Consider the following 24,387-nt stretch of genomic DNA (forward strand, 5'->3'; position numbering starts at 1 on the left):
TGACCCAGATTCTTTAAATTGTGGGCTAAAGTCTAGACTGTTGTAAATCTTCGAAGGCGAGGTCTCTTTAGATTTATTTAATCAGGTATCAAATGAATTCCCATTGGGGAGTGGACACAGAATCGATAATTGCTTGTATGATGTATTATGGGACCCATTTTTCCTGTGTTACCATTTACAACAATTTCTATGGTTTCTCTCATAGGCATGTAAGAGACCAACCAAAAGTAAGAGAGTAGCTGACTAATAAGCTGATTAATTTTTTTTTAAACTATAGCCCAGTTAGATCAAAGAATTGAAATTCTAAAGGGGAGAGAGGACATGATTGATACATGAGGAGGTAGAAGTAAGGAGTAAACGTATAGTGATTGAAAATCAGCATTTTTTAAATAGGGCTATATTAAGGTGTGTTTAATGTGCAGAACTGTACATAGGAGATAGATCTTATTTAAGAATAAATGATTCCCATTCTCTTTAAAGGATGGAGTTACTAGACCCATGACAGCAGTGAGAGCAGCTGGTTTTACTAAAGCATCTTTGAGAGGTTTGTTACACTGTCTCTACTAATAATCTTTTTTGGATCTTTTAATCTTTTATCATTTTGTGATATAAATATTACTGCCATTTTAAATAAAATCTAACAATGCCATTGATTATAAGATGCCCTGATATTTTAGGTAGCATTAAGAAAGGAAAGGGATGATGAAAACCTTCTACATATCTGTTGGGGTGGTAATTGAACCATGGTGTAATTTGTCAAAATGTATTGAAATAATATGTAAAAAGTTAAATGATAATTTAAAAATAAAATTATAACAAAAATTAATGTTTAGTATGCCAATAAGGAAAATTAAAAAGCCAATACCAGGTTATAAGACATGTGACTGATAATTTAGAGTTGATAATAGAGATAGATCACTGTGGAAGAGAAAGTAAATGCTGAGAATATCTTATTTTTGTTTTTAGGTTTAACACATGTATTATTTACATAGCTTTATGTATGTTAAAAAATCTTACTAATTTCCCAGTATATGAAATGTTTATATAGACACAATGTTATCTCCATTTAATAAATAGGTAATTGAAACCACTTAATAAAGACGTAAATGAAATAGCTTATGCAAGGTTTTATATTTTCATATTTTCTTCGATTTTGCTGGGTTACAAATTGAATATTAACTCTTGAATTGTGTCTCAGGCTCTGCATTTGACCCCCTTAGTCAGTCAAGGGGCCCTACTCCCCCTTTGGAAGCCAAGAAAAAAGATAGGTATGTAAGCCCTTATGTTGTTGTTTATTGTTGTTGCTGCATATTTTAAATTTTTATTTTCCAAATACATAATTTTTTTTTTTGAGATGATATCTCACTCTGTTGCCCAGGCTGGAGTGCAGTGATGCGATCTTGGCTCACTGCAACCTTTATCTCCCAGGTTCAAGCGATTCTTCTGTCTTAGCCTCCTGAGTAGCTGGGATTACAGGTGCCCGCGACTACATCCAGATAATTTTTGTATTTTTGGTAGAGATGGGGTTTTGCCATGCTGGCTAGGCTGGTCTCGAACTCCCAATCTCAAATGATCTGCCGACCTCAGCCTCCCAAAGTGTTGGCATTACAGGCGTGAACCACCACACCAGCCCAAATATGTAATTCTTAATCTTTAAAAAGCTTATGTCAGCACAGTAGTAAACAAAAAATCATCCCTAGTTGCCAGGACTGACAAAATTAAGAATAGCCATATGTATTCTGTGCAATTTTATTGTGATATTATATGACTTGAAGATACGGTCTAATTTTTTATCAGGGCCAGTATTGAGTCTCTTGACAGCCAAATGGGGTTGTAAATGTTGTAAGATATGATTATTTTGAGAGGACATTTCAAGGGAAAAAAGAGAACACATATGAAATTAATTTGTCATATTATTGAGAAATTTAATTTTTTATAGAACAAACTTAATTTTGTGCTAGTGGCTAGACAGTAGCCAAAAAGCTATGGTATACATTTAATTATATACCTCTGCTGGTATCCAAGTACCTTGATGTATACATTTTACAAATAGTAATAAAAGCTAACATTAACTGAGTCCTTGCTGTGTGCCAGGCACTTTTCCAAGTACTTTCCCTGTGAAAGCAGAGCTATTACTCTCACTAATTTATAAAGAGGGGAACTGAAGCCCAGCTATCTTAACTTTCTAAGGCTAATAAATGACAAGGCTGAGATTCAAACCCAGTTTTTTGAATCTGGGTTTTTGGAATTTTATACAAATTCCAGTATAGTGGAATTAATCACTATACTGTTTTGCTTCTATAGAACATATGTTTTTAAATTGTAATTCTTTTTTTTGTTTCTTTTTTTTTTTTTCATTTAAGTTGTAATTCTTAAACCCAGTATTTAGGCTTTCGTGTAAATTACATAATTTCCATTTTTGACTAGCAAAGAACCTCTATAGAAAATCACTTTATTTTTTATCTTAATTAATGACAGCACATTTGCTAATAAAAGCATTTTTTAATTTAAATATTATGTCATTCATGGTCCTTTCGGCTGCTGATAACAGAAAACATGTTTAAAAAAAAAAGAAGGACACAGGCCGGGCATGGTGGCTCATGCCTATAATCTCAGCCTTTTGGGAGGCCAAGGTGAGAGGATTACTTGAGCCCAGGAGTTCAAGACTAGCCTGGGCAACATAGCGAGACCCCGTCTCTACAAAAAAATTAAAAAATTAAAAAATTAGCTGGGTATGGTGGCACACACCTGTAGCTCCAGCTACTCAGAAGGCTGAGGTGGGAGGATGGCTTGAGCCCAGGAGGTGGTGGCTGCAGTGAGCTGTAATCATACCACTGCACCCCAGCCTGGGTGACAGAGCAAGACCTTGTCTCAAAGAAAGATAAAAAAAAAAAAGACGTATACATAATTAACAAGAAAATTTATTATCTCACATAATAGGAAGTCTGGAGGAAGGGAAGTTCTGGGGATGGTTAATTTAACTGCTCAGTAACATCATCCCTGGTCCAGCTTCTCTTTGTTTCCCTTGGCTTTCCCCAAGCGCCTGCTGATCATTATGATGCCAAGAGAGTGTTGAGAGTTCAGAATCTCCATGTAACTGATAAAGTCTAGAGGCAGAATATTCCTAGTCTTAGGTCTCTTAAAAAGCCAAGAAGATCTTTCTAGCAGCCGTCTACCTGAAGCAGATATGCCTTCATTTCTCAGTGTGGAATGCATCAAATGCTTGTGGCTGAACCAAACACTTGGCAAAGAGAATGAGATTCTCTTGACTTGCTTAGATTCTGCATGCAAAGAAGAAGGGCAAGTGGCAGACTCTGTGTGGGTAGGTAGCCAACAGTGCCTGAATATCGATTGCATTTTTTTTGCATTTGATAGGGACAGGGTAAGTTACTTTCAGTGTCTTCATAAAGTTCTCTTACAGATTTTTGAGTTTAAAATTTTATGTCGATATTTTGAATTTAATAATAAAATCTGTAAGCAACATTTAAGACATACATTAAACTGTTTCAGACAACTAGAAAATAGAATTCTATACTTCATGTAACCTTCATAAAACTACCATCTATTATGCTTATTGCTCAGTTAGAATTTTACAGATCTTTATAAACCAATAAACTTTGTAGCCTTAGTCCCAGGTTTCCCCAAAGAATATAATTTTATAGAAAAAGTTATGCTGCTCAGTTTATTTCTATATACTTTTATAAAGTCCATTTGTAGAGAATTAAGAGAACTACTATCTATTCTGATATAGCTGTAGTAAAATTTTATTTAGGCATTGATATGTATTCAGAGGATTGTTATATTTTACCAAAAGAAAGTGGTAGCAAAACATCATTACCGTTATTTTGAAAGGTAACTGATTTGGGAATACTTGATTTGCTATTAATAGAGCCAGGATTTTTAAACTTCTTCACCTCATTAGAAACTTTCTCTGTGGCCAGGCATGGTGGTGCACGCCTGTAGTGTCAACTACTCAGGAGGCTGAGACAGAAAGATCGTTTAAGCCCAAGAGTTCAAGCCATAGTGCATTATGATTGTGCCTGTCAATAGCCACTGCACTCTAGCCTGGGCAACATAGCAAGAGCCTGTCATTTTTTTTTTTTTTTTTTTTTTGAGACAGGGTCTTGCTCTGTCACCCAGGCTGGAGTATGGAGTGCAGTGGCACAATATCACTCACTGCAACCTCTGCCTCCCAGCTTCAAGCGATATTCTCCTGCCTCAGCCTCCCAAATAGCTGGGATTATAGGTGCCTGCCACAACACCCGGCTAATTTTGGTATTTTTTAGTAGAGACAGGGTTTCACCATGTTGGCCAGGCTGGTCTCAAACTCCAGACCTCAAGTGATCTACCTGCCTCAGCCTCCCAAAGTGCTGGGATTACAGGCAGGAGCCACTACGCCCGGCCATGTTACCTATCTTGACTGTTGTTATTATTTTACTATTATGAATAGTTAACATGATGTAGTTGTTAAAAACAGTACTACATTTGCTTTTTAATACCATGTATACATTTGTCTTATCTATAACCTATTCTTAAAGTTTAAATGCACATCGTTCAATGTTGAAAGTAAATTAGGCTGGGTATTGTGGCTCACACCTGTAATCCCAGCACTTTGGGAGGCTGAGGAGGGAGGATCGCTTGAGGCCTGGAGTTTAAGACCAGCCTCCCTGGGCAAGATGAGGAGACTGTCTCTACAAAAAACAAAAACAAAATTACTCATGTATGGTGGCATGCACCTGTAGTCCTAGCTACTTGAGAGGCTGAGGTGGGAGGAGATGACCTGAGCCCAGGAGTCAAGACTACAGGCTGCAGTGAGCTATGATTGTGCCACTGCACTCCAGCCTGGGCAACCAAGTGAGACCTTGTCTGTAAAATAAAATAAATTTTAGTATAGATTTTTAGAGGTTGAATGATTTAAATTGTACCTGCTTTTGTCTTTAATAGCCCAGAGGAAAAAATAAAGCAATTAGAGAAGGAAGTAAATGAGTTGGTAGAAGAAAGCTGTATTGCTAATAGTTGTGGAGACTTAAAATTGGTAAGTTCATAAACAAGATTCAAAATTATGAAGCATTTATAGATGTATGTCTGCTTTTATACATACACCATATGTATAGACAAATATTTTTGTTTGCCATTGACTGGTCTTAGGATAAGAAGCAATTATTTTGAGAACCAGGAATTGTAACTCAGTTTCATAAATTTGAATGTCAAAATAATTGGCTGATTTTGTAATTTTTTACATTGGTCTTTTCAGTAGGAAAAAAAATTCTAATGTATTGGCATACTTAACTTGGCAGCCTGGTGGACTATTGGATTAGACAGCAATATGCTGCTGAAAGGTGTAGCTACCATGAGCCACACACAGTACTAAGGGCTGTTTTCTTCTTGAAGCCTCACTACTATCAAATATTTTTTCCTAAGTAAACTAAAAAATTATAGTTTGCTTTTTGGGAATCCAACTTTGCTTTTTAAATATCAATCTTTTCTTTTAATTTGCTTTGTTCATATTACTTTGATTGTCATATCATATAAATATAATTTCTGTGAGTTATTGGATTAATGAATACCATTAGAAAGAAATGTTCACTTTAGAAAGCTACTTTTATTACTCACAGAACTGGGCCTTTTTTTTGTCATTCTAAAAAAAAAAAAAAAGGTCCCTTTCCAAGGGAAGTTTCTGGTAAGAGCACAGAGGGGTGTCTTGAGGAATCTGAGGATAGAAAATGAATTCATCCAACCTTGATGTAGATATTTCTCAAATGCATTAAAGTTGATGAATACTCAAAGGAAGTTACAAGGTATAAATCTGATTTCAGGCCTTAGAAAAGGCAAAACATGCGGGAAGAAAAGAGAGAGTCCTGGTGAGACAGCGAGAACAAGTTACAACTCCAGAAAATATCAATTTGGATTTAACTTACTCAGTAAGTATTGAAATGTAACACAATTTTTAAATAAAATTTTGACTAGGGTTAATGGGTTCCAGAGTCTTTTTTCTTTTATTTTTAAAATCTTACTGGTCTTCAGGTGCTCACAATTAGATTAATAATAATCTTTAGTTCATGAAACACTCTTGTCTTTGTTTTGTGCAAAGAGCTCTTTAGTTATTTAACTAGTTATTTTAGACTGGGTGCAGTGGCTCATACCTGTAATCCTAACACCTTGGGAGGTCAAGGTGGAAGGATTACTTGAGCTCAGAAGTTTGCGACCAGCCTAGGCAACATAGTGAAACCTCGTCTCTATTTATTAAAAAATATGTAGCTGGGTGCGGTGGCTCACATCTGTAATCCCAGCACTTTGGGAGGCTGAGGCGGGCGGATCACAAGGTCGGGAGATCGAGACCATCCTGGCTAACATGGTGAAACCCCGTCTCTACTAAAAATACAAAAAATTAGCCGGGCGTGGTGGCAGGTGCCTGTATTCCTAGCTACTCGGGAGGCTGAGGCAGGAGAATGGCATGAACCCGGCAGGCGGAGCTTGCAGTGAGCCGAGATCACGCCACTGTACTCCAGAGCCTGGGTGACAGAGCGAGACTCCATCTCAAAAAAAAAAAAAAAAAAGTATATATTTTGATAACTTAGTAAGTACCTGCAAACCTACCATCCAATGGCTCTATTTCTTGAAGAGCACTAATTTTAATGCTCTATCAAGGTGGTTATTTTGATGAGATTATAATGTAGACTTTTTGGTTAGTGATTTTCAAGAACTTCAAACTAGGCATATGAGATAATGTTCTATGAGGGTAGTGGGGAAAAAAAACTAATGCCTCTAATTTCTAGCAACATTTATTTAATTCTGAAAAGACACCTCCTTAATGTTTGCACTTCTGTTTAAAAGGGTGTATTTTCAGTGGGTAAAGTTTTCATATACTAAACACATAGGAAAAAAAGGGCGTTTCAAATTTTGAAATGTTAGATGCTTACTGTTTATAGCTGATATTCTACGATTCCATGAAATCTTTCAGGGATAATTTATGATGATCACTTTTTACCTTTAGGAACATAATTTATTATAAATTAATTACTTAAATTGTAATTTAGTATATAGAGCTTACTATACAGATTCTTCTGATAGACTTTAAGGTTTAAGATATTTCCACATTTAATTTATATTTACAAAGAGAATTTAGTTCACGATCTCGCTTATTTCTTTGATCACCAGCAGCATTAATGATACACATTTATTCTTTGTAGGTCCTCCAGAAATTAATAGATGGCAAATACTACTAAATTAAATAAAATACATAGAAAATTAAGGTGAAATTTAGAGGACAGCTCTTCTTTTCTTAATGTTCATTTGTAATGCAAAATAATTCTTTTGTTTACTTAATTTCATAATTGGCTGAGTATCTTGATATAAGTAGCTAACTTTGTTACAGGATTTTAATCTCTAGAAAGATTATAGGTGAAAGGGGCCTAAAGTGGTCTTATGTGTCTTTTCTATAATATTTTCTTCCTTAGGTTCTTTTCAATTTGGCCAGTCAGTATTCAGTTAATGAAATGTATGCCGAAGCACTTAACACTTACCAAGTTATGTTGAAAAATAACATGTTTAGCAATGCAGGTAGGTGTACATAATCAGTTTTTCCAAAAGATGTAATTCTTTCGTAGTGTTAATTTATGTCTCTTCATTTTATGCTTCCTTAAAATGAAATGATCTATGCTCTAAACAAATCAGTATTTATGATAGGGGTATCCTGCCTAAACATACTATTTATATAAAAATCCTTACAGATGAAGAAATACAGTTAGTATGAGGTATAGTGCCTAATAGTAAACAAAAAAAAGTATGCTGTTATCACGAGTAGAATGAGCCATGGCATCCTCATAGAATGTGCTTTTCCTTATATAAATTTATCCCCAAGAGATTATAGTTTATATTTAGCATTTATATCGTGTAATTTTTTGGTAGCAGTATTAATGTTTATCAGAATGTCATTTCCTTTAATATTATTAAAATGTATGTGGCATTCTTGAGTCTAAGTTTTAAATTCCATGTTTTCTTAGAAGAATGCACAATAATGTAAAGCACAATAATGTAAATCAGTTGTTTTCTAGCCATAGTTTCAGGAATCTGTCTTAAGTTCCATTTCTTCACAGGAGGTAAGTTTGAAAAGTATAACTGTTTTAAAGTTAGAATTTTTTTTTTTTTTTTTTTGAGAAGTCTCGCTCTTTCACCCAGGCTGGAGTGCAGTGGCGTGATCTTGGCTCACTGCAGGCTCCGCCCCCCGGGGTTCACGCCATTCTCCGGCCTCAGCCTCCCACGTAGCTGGGACTACAGGCGCCCGCCACCTTGCCCGGCTGATTTTTTGTATTTTTAATAGAGACGGGGTTTCACCGTGTTAGCCAGGATGATCTCGAGCTCCTGACCTTGTGATCCGCCCGCCTCGGCCTCCCAAAGTGCTGGGATTACAGGCGTGAGCCACCGCGCCCGGCCTTAAAGTTAGAGTTTTAGATAATGTCTGAGACTTCATAACTGAGAAATGCTTCAGAGAATATGAATTAAAAGTCATCTAAAATATCAAAGAATGGAAAAATGAGAATGTTATTCATTATATTTTTTTAATTAGGAATATTGAAAATGAATATGGGAAATATCTATTTAAAGCAAAGAAATTATTCCAAAGCCATTAAATTCTACCGAATGGCATTAGACCGAGTTCCAAGTGTCAATAAGCAAATGAGGTAAGTTTATAACGATAGATAATAATTGTAAAATTTAAGTGCTTTTCTAAAACAAGATAACTCTTCTGACCTGTTTTCAGTGGGTTGAACATTTTGAAGTATTTGTACATGAGATTCATACGTGTAGTATTTTGATCTGTTCCCTTCTTACTACTTGTACACATTTTTATAATGACAAGTTAAAGGTTAAAGCATTGTATGTGATCATATGAAATAAGCTAAGTGACCAGTAAAGGGGTTAACCCTGAAGGCCATTACTACCCTGATATAACTTAATGCGGACACAAAATCATAATAGCAGTCCTCCAGAACATATCAAATGTATCAATACAAGGCTAGAAATTAAGCCTCCCTTATGTTCTTGCTGTAGCTTGAGAATGAAATAGTGAGAGAAAAGGATTACTTCTGAGTCTTAGAAGAGGGGAAGCCGGGATATTTTTTATTCTTATAATATTCAGGAGCAGAAACAGTAAGTTCTCTTATGGTCTAGTGATAACTGTGGGGACATAGGAAGTTTCCAGGATATTTACTGATCATAATTTCCCCTAGGCACAGTACAGTTTCTCTGTGAAAGTTAATTTATTTGCAGTACCACATTTTAAGATCATTTGTTTTTGAATTTTACATAATATCTCATTATCATTAGCAAATATTACCTAACTTACAGAACACAATGCCCTTGAAGTACTTTTAAGCCAGGTAAGACCAAGAATTTGAGCATTTTAGAAAAAAAATAGTATTGAGTAACATATATTAAGTGCTTCATAATCAATGATCAAGACAATGGGTGCTATAATAATTCAGTGGAAGAAATCATTATTGAGAACAAGAATGATCAAGAAAGGCTTTATGAAGGAGGCATACTTGATATTGACTATTTAGGAGGAGAGAAGGGATAACATCTGAGAAAAAGGCAACACCTGAGACCATTCAGGGAAATAATAGTCTTTATGATCTGATCAGAGAATTATGAATAAACTAATTGAGTTGAAATAGAGGGATTATATTGAACAGTGTTTAAGGTGGGATCACATCCATTAGAATGGCTTCAATCAAAGAAATAATAAGTTTTGGTGAATATTTAGAGAAATTATAGAAACCTCATTCCCTGGAGATGTCAAATAGTGCAGCTACTTCGGAGAACAGGCAGTTAGCTAAAAAAGTTAAACACAAATTTACCATGTGACCAGCAATTCTGCTTTTAGGTATATACCCAAGAGAAATGAAAATATAGATTGTTACAAAGGCTTTTACACAAACATTCATAACAAAATTATTCATAATAGCCAAAAAGTAGAAATAAGACAAATGTCTACCAAGTAGGCAATGTATAAATAAAATACAGTACATATTCATACTATGAAATGCTATTTGACATAAAAAGGAATGAAGTACTGATACATGCTACAAAATGGAAGAATCTCAAGAAATTATGCCAAGTGAAAGAAGCAAGACAAAATATCACAAATTGTATAACTCCATTTATGTGCAATGCCTAGAAGAGACAGAGAGACAGAAAATAGACTAATGGGCCAGGCATGATGCCTCACGCCTGTAATCCCAGCACTTTGGGAGGCCAAGGCGGGCGAATTACCTGAAGTCGGGAGTTCCAGACCAGCCTGACCAGTATGGTGAAACCCCATCTCTACTAAAAATACAAAAATTAGCCCGGTCTGGTGGCATGTGCCTATAATCCCAGCTATTCAGGAGGCTGAGGTGGGAGAATTGGTTGAACCCAGGAGGCAGAGGTTCCAGTGAGCAGAGATCATGCCACTGCATTCCAGCCTGAGCGACAGAGAGAGACCCTGTCTAAAAACAAAAACAAACAAAACAAAACAAAACAAAACAAAACAAAAAGACTAATGGTTACCTAGGGCTGGGGATAAGAATGGGGAATGACTGTTAATGAGCACAGGTTTTATTTTTAGGGTAATGGAAATGAATTAAAATAAGGATGTGGTTATAGTTCCACAACTATATAAATACAGCAATAATTATTGAATCATATATTTAAAATGAGCGAATTTTATGGTATGTATATAAAGCTTTTATCAATAAAGCTTTAACAAAACAAAAACAAAGTAAAGTGGGAGAGGAAAAAAGAAAACTGTTTGTGAATGGCTTGAATGCCATACTAAAGAGTTCAGAATTTTAAAGCTAATCCATGTCTTTTTCTTTTAGGATTAAAATAATGCAGAACATTGGAGTTACATTTATTCAGGCTGGTCAGTATTCGGATGCTGTTAATTCATATGAGCACATAATGAGCATGGCACCAAATCTGAAGGCAGGCTACAACCTAATTATCTGTTATTTTGCTGTTGGAGACCGAGAAAAAATGAAGAAGGCATTCCAAAAATTGATTGCTGTTCCATTAGAAATTGATGAAGATAAATATATTTCACCAAGTGTGAGTATTAAAAAGACATTTCTATAGCCACTTCCCACTTATCTGTGCTTTTCTGTTTTCAGAATGAGAAAGCTGGAATAGATGGCTTCTTGGGTTTTTCCCAGGCCTGTATCAATGTGTTTTATTATTGATATATTTCATTTGTTATTTAAATTGGGTTGAGAATGAGACTATTGAAATGGGGTAGCGATTATGGTTAAAACAGACTGCACAATTTTAAAACAGACTGCACAATTTTAGTTAAAAAAAAATCATTAAAAATAAGATTCCGGCCAGGCGCGGTGGCTCACGCTTGTAATCCCAGCACTTTGGGAGGCCGAGGCGGGCAGATCACGAGGTCAGGAGATCGAGACCACAGTGAAACCCCGTCTCTACTAAAAATACAAAAAATTAGCCGGGCGTGGTGGCGGGCGCCTGTAGTCCCAGCTACTCGGAGAGGCTGAGGCAGGAGAATGGCGTGAACCCGGGAGGCGGAGCTTGCAGTGAGCGGAGATTGTGCCACTGCACTCCAGCCTGGGCGACAGAGCAAGACTCCGTCTCAAAAAAAAAAATTTTTTTTTTTTTTTTTTTTTTTTTTTTTGAGACAGCCTGCCTTCTGGGCTGGAGTGCAGTGGCGCAATCTCAGCTCACTGCAATCTCTGCCTCCCAGGCTCTGGCAATTCTCATGCCTCAGCCTCCCGAGTAGCTGGGATTACAGGCATGCGCCACCAGGCCCAGCTAAGTTTTTTATTTTTAGTAGAGAAGGGGTTTTGCTATGTTGCCCAGGCTGGTCTTGAACTCCTGGCCTCATGTGATCCACCTGCCTCCACTTTCCAAAGTGCTGGGATTACAGGTATGAGCCTGGCCAAGGATAATATCTTGACCAAGAAACCTCCAAATCCTTATTTCACCTATTAAGAGCCATTGTGGAGCAGAGGGAACCTCAGCTGTGTATAAATATATCAAGAGCAAACGCTGGGCGCAGTGGCTCACACCTGTAATTCCAGCACTTTGGAAGGCTGAGGTGGGTGGATTGCGAGGTCAGTGGTTCGAGACCAGCCTGACCAACAGGGCAAAACCCTGTCTCTACTGAAAATACAAAAATTAGCTGGGTGTGGTGGTGGGCGCCTGTAATCCCAGCTACTTGGGAGGCTGAGGCAGGAGAATTGCTTGAACTTGGGAGGTGGAGGTTGCAGTGAGCCTAGATTGCACCACTGCACTCCATCCTGGGTGACAGAGCAAGACACTGTCTTGAAAAAAAAAAAAAGTGAAATAAATTCCTTATCCTTATTCATAGAGTGGAACATAATGCAGTTATCAAAAGTCATATTTTCAAACACCTAGGGAAATATTATGTAATGTTAAGTGAAAACATACAGCTATTCACACCTATACATGAACATAAACTGGAAGAATTGACACCAATATAGAAACAGTAGTTTCTGAGCTATGAGATTATAAATGCTTTTGAAATATTTTCCAGATTTTTACAAATAAAATATTGGCATACTGTATATTAGTTTAAGGAAAACCATATGAAATTGCCTCTGTTTGTAGATAAAAATGGTACATTTTCAATTTCACAGAGTTGAACTTTTAGTAGATTTTCTTAATAGATTATGTTAGCTGGGCATGGTGGCGGGTGCCTGTAATCCCAGTTACTAGGGAGGCTGAGTCAGGAGAATCACTTGAACCTGGAAGGTGGAGGTTGCAGGAGCTGAGATCACACCATTCACTCCAGCCTGGGGCTAAGATCGCACCATTCACTCCAGCCTGGGTGACAAGAGCAAAACTCCATCTCAAAAAAAAAAAAAAAAAATAGATTACAAGAGGACTGTAGCATAGTGGGTAAAGAGTATAGGCTCTGAAGCCAGATGCCTTGGCTCTCCTACTCAGCTCTTACTCTCCCTGTGCCTCAGTTCTTTTATATATGTAATGGGATTAACTATTATAACCTATCTTATAGGGTTAAGGTGAGGATTATAGGTGAGGGTGAAATGAGTTAATGCATGTGAAATGTTTAAAATAGTACCTGGCAGCTGGGCACAGTGGCTCACACCTGTAATCCCAGCACTTTGGGAGGCCGAGGTGGGAGGATTGCTTGAGCCTGAGAGTTCAAGATCAGCCTGCGCAACATGGCGAAACTCCGTCTCTACAAAAAAATATGAAAATTAGCTGGGCTTGATGTTGCACACCTGTAGTCCCAGCTACGTGGGAAGCTAAGGTGGGAGGATCACCTGAGCCCGAGGAGGTCAAGGCTGCAGTGAGCCATGATCACACCCCTGCACACTAGCTTGGGTGACAGAGTAAGACCTTGTCTCAAAAAAATAAAAAATTAGCCAGCCTGGTGGTGTGCACCTATAGTCCCAGCTCCTCTGGAGGCTGAGGTGGGAGGATCATCTAAGCCCGGGGAGGTCAAGGGTTTAGTGAGTTGTGATCACAACACTGCTCTCCAGCCTGGATGACAGAGTGAGACCTTGTCTCAAAAGTAAAATAACAAATAAAAAAAATAAAATATTAGCCAGTCGTGGTGGCACATGTCTGTAGTCCCACCTACTCGAGAAGCTGAGTGGGAAGATGGCTTGAGCCCAGAAGTTGAGCCTGCAGTGACCCATGATCATGCCACAGTGCTCCAGTCTGGGCAACAGAGCAAGACTCTGTCTCAAAACAAAACTAACCAAACAAAAGAAATGTAGTACGTGGAAGATAGTTAAGTGCTGGGCAAATGTTAATTATTATATATTATTTTCATATTGAGAAAAAATGTGTTGTAAAATCATCTGTGTTTTTAATAGGGAGTAGAGATATGGATCATACTAAGTAATTGATGATTGAAGCATTTATATTTGAGTTTAGAATTAAAGTATTACATATTTGTACTAACAACCCCAGCTTCTGTGTACTTGGTCCTAATCTTTCCATCCTGATCCTTTTATCAGCTTCTTAGAATAGGTTAGTTCAATGGAGAATGTGATTGGTAATCAGAAATATGAAAAAAGAAAGTTCTAATTTACATAAGGGAAAATAGGAGGATTAATTTACTCTCCATTTTTTAAAACTAATTAGTGGGGAGGCTTATTAGAAATTCAAGTTTGTGGCTGGACATGATGGCTTATGCCTATAGTCCCAATACTTTGAAAGGCCGAGGTGAGCAAATTGCTTGAGCCCAGGAATTGAAGACCAGCCCGGGCAAAATGGTGAAACCTCATCTCTACAAAAATTACAAAAATTAGCCAGGCATCATGGCATGCCCCTGTAGTCCCAGCTACTTGGGAGGCTGAGGTGGGAGGATCACCTGAGTCCAGGGAGGTGGAGGCTGCAGTGAGCCGTGATCATGCCACTGCACTCCAGCCTGGGCAATAGAGTGAGGCTGTATCTCAAAACAAAACAAAACAAAAATTAAGTTCTTGCTGTTTACTTCTGAATTATTCTCTTTTTCTTCCATTTTATTTTACCAGGATGATCCTCATACTAACTTAGTAACTGAAGCTATAAAAAATGATCACCTCAGGCAAATGGAACGTGAAAGGTAATATTTTAAACTTAATGTAGTTATTAATTACATTATTTAAAATATTTAATGTTTAGTATTAAGATAATATTTGAAACAAAATAATTTAGTTTTAATTTTTGTAAAAGGGTTGAATGTGCATTGTTTCTTACAGAACTTGTTATATTCAACATATTTCTTGAATAGTGCTATTATTTCACCATTTTTGTACTTACTGGTTCTCCCTTTCTCATTCAGAATAATCTCAGTGCTCGTGCTAATCTCAATTACTCAATCTCAGTTATTCTGTCAGTTGTTTCCCTCTGCATTTGGTACATTATTGGAACTTTATCTTACCTTTATTTCAAAAATGACGTCTTTATGTTTTTTTATCCTGCCTCACAATTAAGGATCAGCTCTCAGAGACAAAATTCTATTTATTTCATTTCTTCCTTCCTCTAATATGGTACTATAACTTGTTTCTACTTACAACACTTCTGACACCAAATGTGCGGTTTTTCTCACACCAACAACCAATTATCCGTCTCCCTGGACACCAAGGGCTTAGTCCCACAAGACTACTACCCTGTTCCTCACTACAGATGCCAGTTGTAAGCCTGTAAGCCTGGGCCTCCTGAACTCCTGACTGACCTGCTATGAATGAAAGGCTCCCACTACCCCCTCCTCAGTGTCAGTAGTTTTCCAGAAGAGCTCACAAAGCTCAGGAAAATACTTTATTTATACTTACCACTTTATTATAAAGGATACAACTCAGAGACAACCAAATGGAAGAGCTACATAGGGCAGAATATGGGGGAAGTAGTACAGAGCTTCTATGCACTTTCTGGGTACACCACCCTCCCAGCACCTCCGTGTGTTCATCAACCTGGAAACTCTCTGAACTGTGTCATTTAGGGTTTATATGGAGGTTTCATGATGTAGGCATGATCGATTTTTATCATTGGCCATTGGTGATTGAACTCAGTCTGCAGCCTTTCTCCCTTCGCTGGAGATTGAGGGTGGAATTAAAAGTACAACTGGGGTGGTGTCAGAAAAGGCCAAGTGGGGAGCTAAGACTTTAACCCCTAAAGGCTGTTCCATTCCTCTGATGTCAGTGGATGACACGTGGGGAGCCTGGAATTCCACCCCTACCCAGCAGTACTGAAGCACCCCAACCTTATCTCCTTGGGTAGTGTCAGAGGAGGCTTAGTAGAGCGTCAGGGCTTTAACTGTCACCCAGTTGTAACAAAGCCCTCCCATCATGATGTTAGTAGGATGGACTGTTTGGAAAGCAAGAACTCCCACCCTGCCCAACAGATACAAGGACCCGTCTGCCTATTCTGGGTGTCAACGGAGGCCATGTGGCAGGGGCTGGATTTCCACCTTCACCTGGTAGTGGCAAGGTGGAGTGTCTCCTTCCTCTGCTGGAGTGGTATCCAGAAAGCCAGCTAAAACAGAATACTTAAAATCCAGGGTCTCATAATTCAGAAATGTCCAAGTGTTCATTAAGAATCATTGTTTGCTGGGCACGGTGGCTCATGCCTGTAGTCCCAGCACTTTGGGAGGCTGAGCCGGGTAGATAACCTGAGATCAAAAGTTCGAGACTAGCCTGACCAATATGGTGAAACCCCATCTCTACTAAAAATACAAAAATTAGCCAGGCGTGGTGGCGTGTGCGTGTAGTCCCAGCTACTCGGGAGGCTGGGACAGGAGAATTGTTTGAACCCAGGAGGCGGAGGTTGCAGTGAGCGCCGAGTTAGCGCCACTGCACTCCAGGCTGGGTGACAGAGTGGGACTCCGTCTCAAAAAATAAAATAAATAAATAAATAAAATAGATAGTTTGAATAGCCCTGTAAATCTTAAGGACATTGAATGATACTTTTAAAACTCTGAAAAAAGAAACCTATCTCTAGGCCCAGATGGATTTTACTGGAGAATTCTATTAAGAATTTATATCAGGGGCGGGAAGGGGCGGCCACTTGGGCAGGATGGCGGCGGCTGCAGTGGGCAGCGTGGTCAACAAGGTGATCCTGAGCGCCTTCCCGTTCCTGGTGACCTTGTGCCACATCCTGGTGCTGTACGCTGGGCTCCTGCCGCTGCTGCACGCCTGGCGTGTGCCCCCCACGCCACTCATCTCGGGCCCCGGGCCCAGTCTGCATCCATTGCCTGGCCTGCTGCTGCTGCCGCGCTTCTACCCGCACCACATGCTGCCACTCGCCTTGGGCAAGTACTTCGTGTCCCTGTCAGTGCACGTCAGCTTCTGGAAGGTGCCCATGTCCTATGGGCACACACCATCAAGGCCACCATGCCCATTTGGGTGGTCCTCCTGTCCCAGATCATTATAAAGGAGAAGCAGAGTACCAAGGTGTACTTGTCACTCATCCCCATCTTCAGCGGCGTCCTGATGGCCATGGTCACCAGGTTGGCTTTCGACATGTGAGGAGACTGCCACGCTGTGCTTCTTGCTTCAGAACATTTTCTCCAAAAAGATGTTGGGAGATTTGCAGATCCACCGTCTCCCGCTGCTCAACATCTTGGGCTGCCACGCTGTCTTTTTTATGATCCCCACCTGGGTCCTGGTGGACCTCTCGGCTTTCCTGGTCAGCGGCGACTTGACTACGTCTCCCAGTGGCCCTGGATGCTCCTGCTTCTGGCTGTCAGTGGCTTCTGTAACTTTGCCCGGAATGTCATCGCCTTCAGCATCCTCAACCTCGTCAGCTCCCTGAGCTATTCGGTCGTCAATGCCACCAAGAGAATAATGGTCATCACAGTGTCCCTGATCATGCTGCCCAACCCAGTCACTAGCACCAATGTCCTGGGCATAATGACTGCCGTCCTTGGGGTCTTCCTCTACAACAAGACCAAGTAAGATGCAAACCAGGAAGTCAGGAAGCACCTCCTCCTGGCACCACAGTGGACCTGAGCAGCAAGGAGCATCACCAGAGCCCACTGGAGAAGCCCCACCAGTGGCCTCCTCTTCCCCCAGCATGGGGACTATCATGGCTACAACAATATCTTAACAGACCACTTCCAGTACAGCTGGCAGAGCTACCCAAACTCGTAGTTTGAACCGCTATGACTTGTAGAGTCCAGAGGACAGGACCAGACTGTTCTGCGACTCCTTCCCCTGCCCCCACAGCAGTTTCTGACATCCAGTGAATGTACAACCCAGCTGAGGGAATGGTGCATAACTCTTCATCAGAAGCACCAGGGTTCCTGGCCCCCCATGAGCCGCAGGAGGATGCGTTGCCTGCAGCACAGACAGCTGTGGGCTCTGGGCAAACCTAAACAGACACTGGTGTCTCATGCTCTTTCTTCCTGGAGACTGTCATCTGAGGGCTGGGTCCCTGCCGAGATCTTGGCCACATTGTACCTTTCCATGTGGAATTATTCCCCAAACGGTGTATCTCAAAACACTTGTGTCTGCATTCCAGATAACATTCAGAACCCTGTCTGGAAAGATGGGATCGCTGTGGCTGTAGACCATGGGCTGGCAGTGGGGGTGTCCATGGCGGTGCTTGAGAACGTCAGACTGGCCATTTTAATTCCCCGGCTCAGATACCCATAGGACCAACAGGGTCACTGAGCAGACAAGGAGCCTGTGAGAATCATTCAAACACATCCCCAGCCACAGAGATGGATCCGGTTTCCCAGTCATCCCCTTAATGGTTCACAATTTCCTGGCAAACGTTCCAAAGTGAAAAGCGATTGCAATTAGCATCCAATTCCTGCAGCCTGGTCCTCTGCCCTGCATGTCAGAGTTGACATCCACCTGGATCCAGAGGGAAGGGAAACTGCTCGCTCTCTCTCTCCCCTGCCTCCACTTCTCTTGGGGTAACAAAAAGGATCTTCGAGAAATCATGTTCAGTATTTCAAGCTCTATTTCTATGGCACTTATCTTTTGAGAGGAGTCTTCACCTCTTCTGCGATGACTTGGTAGGTTGTTTGGTAGGGAGATCTTGATTTTCTGAGGATCTTGCATTTTTCTAGGGAATATTTTGTAGTTTTGTGTGTGTTTAGCCTCGATCCCCATTACCCTATGTGTTAGGACTGGCTTATGGGTCAAAAACTGTTTTATTTCTAAATGTTTAAAAACAAAGTTTCCACTGGTGATGCCTGTGGGACCCATTTTGGTATTTAGTAGGAAACAATGCAGTGTTTCGAAGCTTCCAGAGAAGCTTCAAAATGGACACAATTGCTGAAAACAGAATGAATCATGAACATTATCTCAGTATTTTGCATAAGAGACAAGACAACGGTGTTTTGGTTCCCTGACCTGTTTTTGTGTTTATGTTAGGATCTGAATCATGTTCTGGGTAAGGGGAGAAGGAGCGAACACTGCACTAAGATTTGGTTTGCCAAATCAGATTCTTTGGTCAAGAGTCAGTTTAGGGCTGGGTGCGGTGGCTCACCCCTGTAATCCCAGCCCTTTGGGAGGCTGAGGCAGGTGGATCACTAGAGACCAGCCTGGCCAATGTGGTGAAATCTGTCTCTACTAAAAAGATGCAAAAATTAGCCGGGCGTGCTGGCACATGCCTGTAGTCCCAGCTACTTGGGAGGCTGAGCAGAAGAATCACTTGAGCCCAGGAGGTGGAGGTTGCAGTGAGCCGAGATCATGCCACTACACTCCAGCCTGGCCAACAGAGTGAGACTCTGTCTCCCAAACAAACAAACAAACAAACAGGAAAAAAAAAACAAACAGAACCAGTTTGGGTTTTGGCAGAAATGACATCAGGAATATTACACGACCCCAGTAGGTAACCCTGAGTGCTCAGGTCTGAGCTGTGGTCTCAGTCTTTTATGGCTTCATGAAAGGACTGTGCCCTCAGGGAGGGGACCATGGCTTGGCTTGTGGGGTCTTGGTGATGGCTGCCATCTTTCTTCATCATCACACCCAGCCTCTTGCTGGCAGTTGCCGGGAGACAGCAGCAGATGAGAGGTTCATGCTTTATCTCCCAGTGAGCAAGATGCTTCCCTGTTCAGAGGAAGTAACACTGCTTATGCTTGACTGCTGTTTTTTTTTTTGTCATTTGTTTGCTTTTCTTTCGATTGGAATTCTGTATTTAAGATGTTAAGTTGTGTCAGCTTACATATGGAACACTCCGGGAGAGGTGACTGGCCCCCCACCCTGCTTGGCAGTGGATTTCTACATCACCAGCTTCAGAAGTGTCCCTGTTTGCTAGTCTGTTGTTTGCTTACTTTATAAATACTTTGGTCCCAAGCTGAGACAATTGCTGTGTAAAACGGGAAGAGTCAATCTTGAGGGGTATTATTTTTCAGAAGAACTTGCCATGTGCCTTCACTGAAGGCAGTCAAGTCTGCAGTTGGATTTTTCTCACTAGGGAATGACAGGAAATGGGGATGGTTTTGCACTGTGGATGTATTACGGAAGTTGTCTATCAATTATAGTACCTGATTCTTTGGACATATCATTGAACTCCGAAATGAATTCGACCTCCAGGTTTAATGAAATCTCTGATGTTACTGGAAAAAGAAAAAAAAGGAATTAACATAAGTTCTACATAATCTCTTTCAGAACCTACTTTCCTTTATGAAGGTAGAAGTACCTTACTACCAAAATCAGACCATACCAAAAAAAAAAAAAAGAAGTAAACTACAGATTAATATCATATGAATATATGAATATAGACTCAAAAGCAAATTGAAATATTAACAAAATTTAAAAAGAATTATGCATCTGGACCAAATGGGATTTGTTCCAGGAATGTGAAACTGGTTTAACATGTAAAAATCAATTAATATTATACAGGTGGCCAAGCACGGTGGCTCATGCCTGTAATCCTAGCACTTTGTGGTGCCGAGGTGGGTGGATCACTTGATCCCAGGAGTTTGAGACCAGCCTGGGCAACATGGTGAAACCCTGGCTCTACTAAAAATAACAAAAACTGAGGTGGAGGATCACCTGAACCTGGGGAGGTTGAGTCTGCAGTGAGCCGTGATCACGCCACAGCACACCAGCCTGGGCGACAGAGTGAGACCCCATCTCAAATAATAATAATAATTAATAATAATATTGTATAGGATATAAGTAGAATGAGGGATGAAAACTGCACAACCATCTCAGTAGAAACCAGGAAAATTTTTTCACAAAATTCAAAATGTTTTCAAGATTAAAAACAAAAAGTCCAACAAGAAACAAGTAGAAAGGAAGTTCCCCAATTTGATTAAGGACATCTGTCACAAACTCACAGCTAACATCATACTTAATGGAAAGAGACTAAATGCTAGCCTGGGCAACATGGCGAAACTCTGTCTCTACAAAAAAATATAAAAATTAGCCAGACGTGGTGATGTGCACTGCATTCCCAGTTATTTGGGAGAATTGCTTGAGCCTGGGAGGTGGAGGTTGCAGTGATCCAAAATTGTGCCACTGCACCCCAGCCTGGGAGACAGAGCATGACCCAGTCTCAAAAAAAAAAAAAAAAAAAATGACTGAATGCTTTGCACCTAAGATCAGGAACAGGATAGGGATATCCAGCTTTTACCAGTTTTTTGTTTTGTTTTGTTTTCTGAGATGGAATCTTGCTCTGTTGCCCAGGCTGGAGTGCAGTGTCACAATCTCAGATCACTGCAACCTCCGCCTCCTGGGTTCAAGCGATTCCCCTGCCTCAGCCTCCTGAGTAGCTGGGACTACAGGCGCCTGCCACCATGCCTGGCTAATTTTTTGTATTTTTAGTAGAGATAAGGTTTCACCGTGTTGGCCAGGCTGGTCTTGAACTCCTGACCTCAGGTGATCCACCCACCTTGGCCTCCCAAAGTGCTGGGATTACAGGCATGAGCCACCGCACCCGGCCCACTTTCACCAGTTCTGTTTATCATTGAACTGGAAGATTCTATCTTTGGCAGTTTGCAAAACAAATAAACTTAAAACTGGAGTTAAAGACATCCGGATTAGAAAGGAACAATTAAAACCATCTTTTTTCAGATGACATGATCTTGTACGTAGAAAATCCTAAGGAATCGACTTAAAAACTGTTAGAATAAATGAAGTTGTAGAGTAAAATAAATCAATATACAAAAATCAATAGTGTAGTGCAGTAATATATTAATATCTTCTCAGCCTTTTGGCTATAAGATCAAGTGTAGTATTTGTATATCTGATGCTTCCATTATCCAAGGACAATCTGTTAAATGGATTTTTGGGGCAGGGAAATTGAATAGGACCTTGCTCCATCTGCTCTATGCATTGACCTGGTAGTGTAGTAACTCCACGAACTGTGAACCCCCTCAGGAAAAAAAGAAGAAATATACTATACACTACCAATGAATTATCCCAAAAATGAAATTAACAATTACATTTATAATTGCATAAAAATTATTAGGAATAAATTTAATGAAAGAAATGCAAAACCTAAACTCTGAAAACCATAAAACATGGAAAGAATATAAAGATACTAAATAAATTCTGTCATATTTTTATGGATAGGCACTTAATGTTGTTAAAATGGCAGTGCTCCCCAAATTAATGTACAGATTCAGTGCCACCCTTGTCAAAATTCCAGCAACATTTTTACAGAAAGTGACAAATTGATCCTAAAACTCATATGGAAATGGAAGGGAACCAGAATGGCCCAAACAGTGTTGAAAAAGAAAAGCAAAGTTGGGACTCAAACTAGAAAGCAACACTGATGAAGACACTGTGAAGACAGAGGCATAAATGAATGGAATGGAATTGAGAGACAAGGAAAAAAACTCTTACATTTATAGCCAGTGGAGGTGCCAGGAAAATTTAAGAGAAGAAAGGAGAGTCTTTTCAACAAATCGTGCTGGGAAAAGCGGATATTCTCTTGCAAAAGAATGAAGTTGTACATCTCTTTCACACCATACACAAAAATTAGCTTAAAATGAACTATAGACCTAAATGGAAGAGCTAAAACTATAAAATTATTAGAAAAAAAAGAGAACTATCATTGACTGTGGGTTAAGCAAAGGTTTGGTAGATATGACACCAAAAGTACAAGTGACATAAGAAAAAAATAGGTAAATTGGACGTTATCAAAATTAAAAACTTACGTACTTCAGAGGACGCTATCCAGAGAGTGAAAAGACAACCCACTGAATGGGAGAAAATATTTGCAGATGATGTATCTGAGAGGGGACTTATTTCTAGACTATACAAGTAATGGCCAGTTCAATAATAAAAAGGCCAATAGCCCAATTAAAATGTGCAAAAGATATGAATAGATATATCTTCAAAATAGATACACAGATGCCCAATACACACATGAAAAGATGTTGAACTTCAGTAATTGCTAGGGAAATGCAGCTGAAAACTGCAGTGAGATACTATTTCACACCTACTAGTATGCTATAATAAAAAAGAAAATAACAAATATTGGCAAGTGTGTGGAGAAATTGGAACTCTTAAATGCTGATGATAGGAGTATAAAATGGTGCTTTGTAAAACAGCCTAGAAGTGCCCCAAAAGGTTAAGCATAGACTTACCATATAACGCAGCAATTTTACTTCTAGATATTTACCCAAAAGTAGAGTATGTGTCCACATGACAACTTGTATACAGATTTTCATAGTGATATTATTCATAATATTGAAAAATAGAAATAATCCAAATGTGCAATAATTAATGAAGGTATAAATAATATATGGTCTGTCCATAATATGGGATGTTATTCAGCCATACAAAGGAATGAAGTACTGATACATGCTGTTAGGTTGGTGCAAAAGTAATTGCGGTTTTTTCCATTGAATGCAATTGCTTTTGCACCAACCAATACAATACAGATGAACCTTGAAAACATGATAAATGAAAAAGCCACTCACAAGAGACCACATGTTTTATGATTCTGTTTATATGAAAGGTATAAATTAGGCAAATCTATAAAGACAGAAAGTAGATTAGTGGTTGCCAGGGGCTGGATAGGCACAGGGAAGTGTCTGCTAATGGATACTATGTTTCTTTTTGGGATGATGAAAATGTTTCAGAAGTGATTGTGGTGCTTGTTGCACAAATCTGTGACTATACCTAAACCATTACATTGTAGACTTTATATTGGGTGAGCTGTATGGTGTATGAGTTATATCCCTATAAAGCTGTTTTTTAAAAATTCAGAAATATGTTTTTAAAATTACACACCATGACCAAGTAGGATTAATTCCAAGGCTGCAAGATTGCTTCATTATTTTTAAATCAGTCAATGTACTTCACCATACTAACAAACTAAGGAAAAATCACGATTCAATAATGTTGAGAAAGGTCTCTCTTATTTCTTATGTTTTTATGATGAATGAGTGTTGAATTTTGTCACATGCTTTTTCTGTAACAGTTGACATATAACATGGATATTACTCAGCAACAAAAAGGAATGAACTATTGATATACGCAACAAATTGGATAGATCTGAAGGGAAGTATACTGCATGAAAATAGCCAATTCCAGAATATTATATATAATCTTATTCTTTATAACACTCTTAAAATGATAAAATTGTAGAACTGGAGGTCAGATTAGTGGTTGTTCGGAGAGATGAAGAAGGGGTTGGAGTTGGAGGGAAACAAAGGAATGGAAGTATAGTGGAAATATTCTGTGTCTTGACTGTTATCAATGACAATAATCTGGTTGTGATATTTGAAAGATGTTACTGTTGGAGGAAACTGGGTAAAGGGTACATGGAATCTCTATTATTTTTTACAAATGCGTGTGAATCTACAGTTGTCTCAAAATAAAGTTCAAAAGAAAGAATAACAAGATGAATGTTGAATGACTTGGAAAGATTATTTCTTTTTTTTTTTTTTTTTTTTTTTTTTTTTTTTGAGACGGAGTCTCACTCTGTCACCCAGGCTGGAGA

General features: G+C 39.3%; 1 protein-coding gene and 1 pseudogene across 1 annotated transcript in view; both read left to right on the plus strand.

Moving 5' to 3' along the window:
- The window catches only part of IFT88 (intraflagellar transport 88), a 109,037-nt gene that overhangs the window by 24,551 nt on the left and 60,099 nt on the right, over window positions 1-24,387 (plus strand). Inside the window, exons 8-15 of the mRNA XM_058438160.1 lie at window positions 481-544; window positions 1,199-1,268; window positions 4,945-5,035; window positions 5,817-5,921; window positions 7,458-7,560; window positions 8,567-8,681; window positions 10,863-11,091; window positions 14,529-14,599. Of these exons, the coding sequence (XP_058294143.1) occupies window positions 481-544; window positions 1,199-1,268; window positions 4,945-5,035; window positions 5,817-5,921; window positions 7,458-7,560; window positions 8,567-8,681; window positions 10,863-11,091; window positions 14,529-14,599 (848 nt within the window). The remainder of the gene's footprint in view (window positions 1-480; window positions 545-1,198; window positions 1,269-4,944; window positions 5,036-5,816; window positions 5,922-7,457; window positions 7,561-8,566; window positions 8,682-10,862; window positions 11,092-14,528; window positions 14,600-24,387) is intronic.
- Window positions 21,630-21,809, plus strand: LOC116467742 (U2 spliceosomal RNA; annotated as a pseudogene).

This window comes from Hylobates moloch, unplaced genomic scaffold, assembly GCF_009828535.3.
Source record: "Hylobates moloch isolate HMO894 unplaced genomic scaffold, HMol_V3 SCAFFOLD_4, whole genome shotgun sequence".
NCBI classification, from domain to species: Eukaryota; Metazoa; Chordata; class Mammalia; order Primates; family Hylobatidae; genus Hylobates; species Hylobates moloch.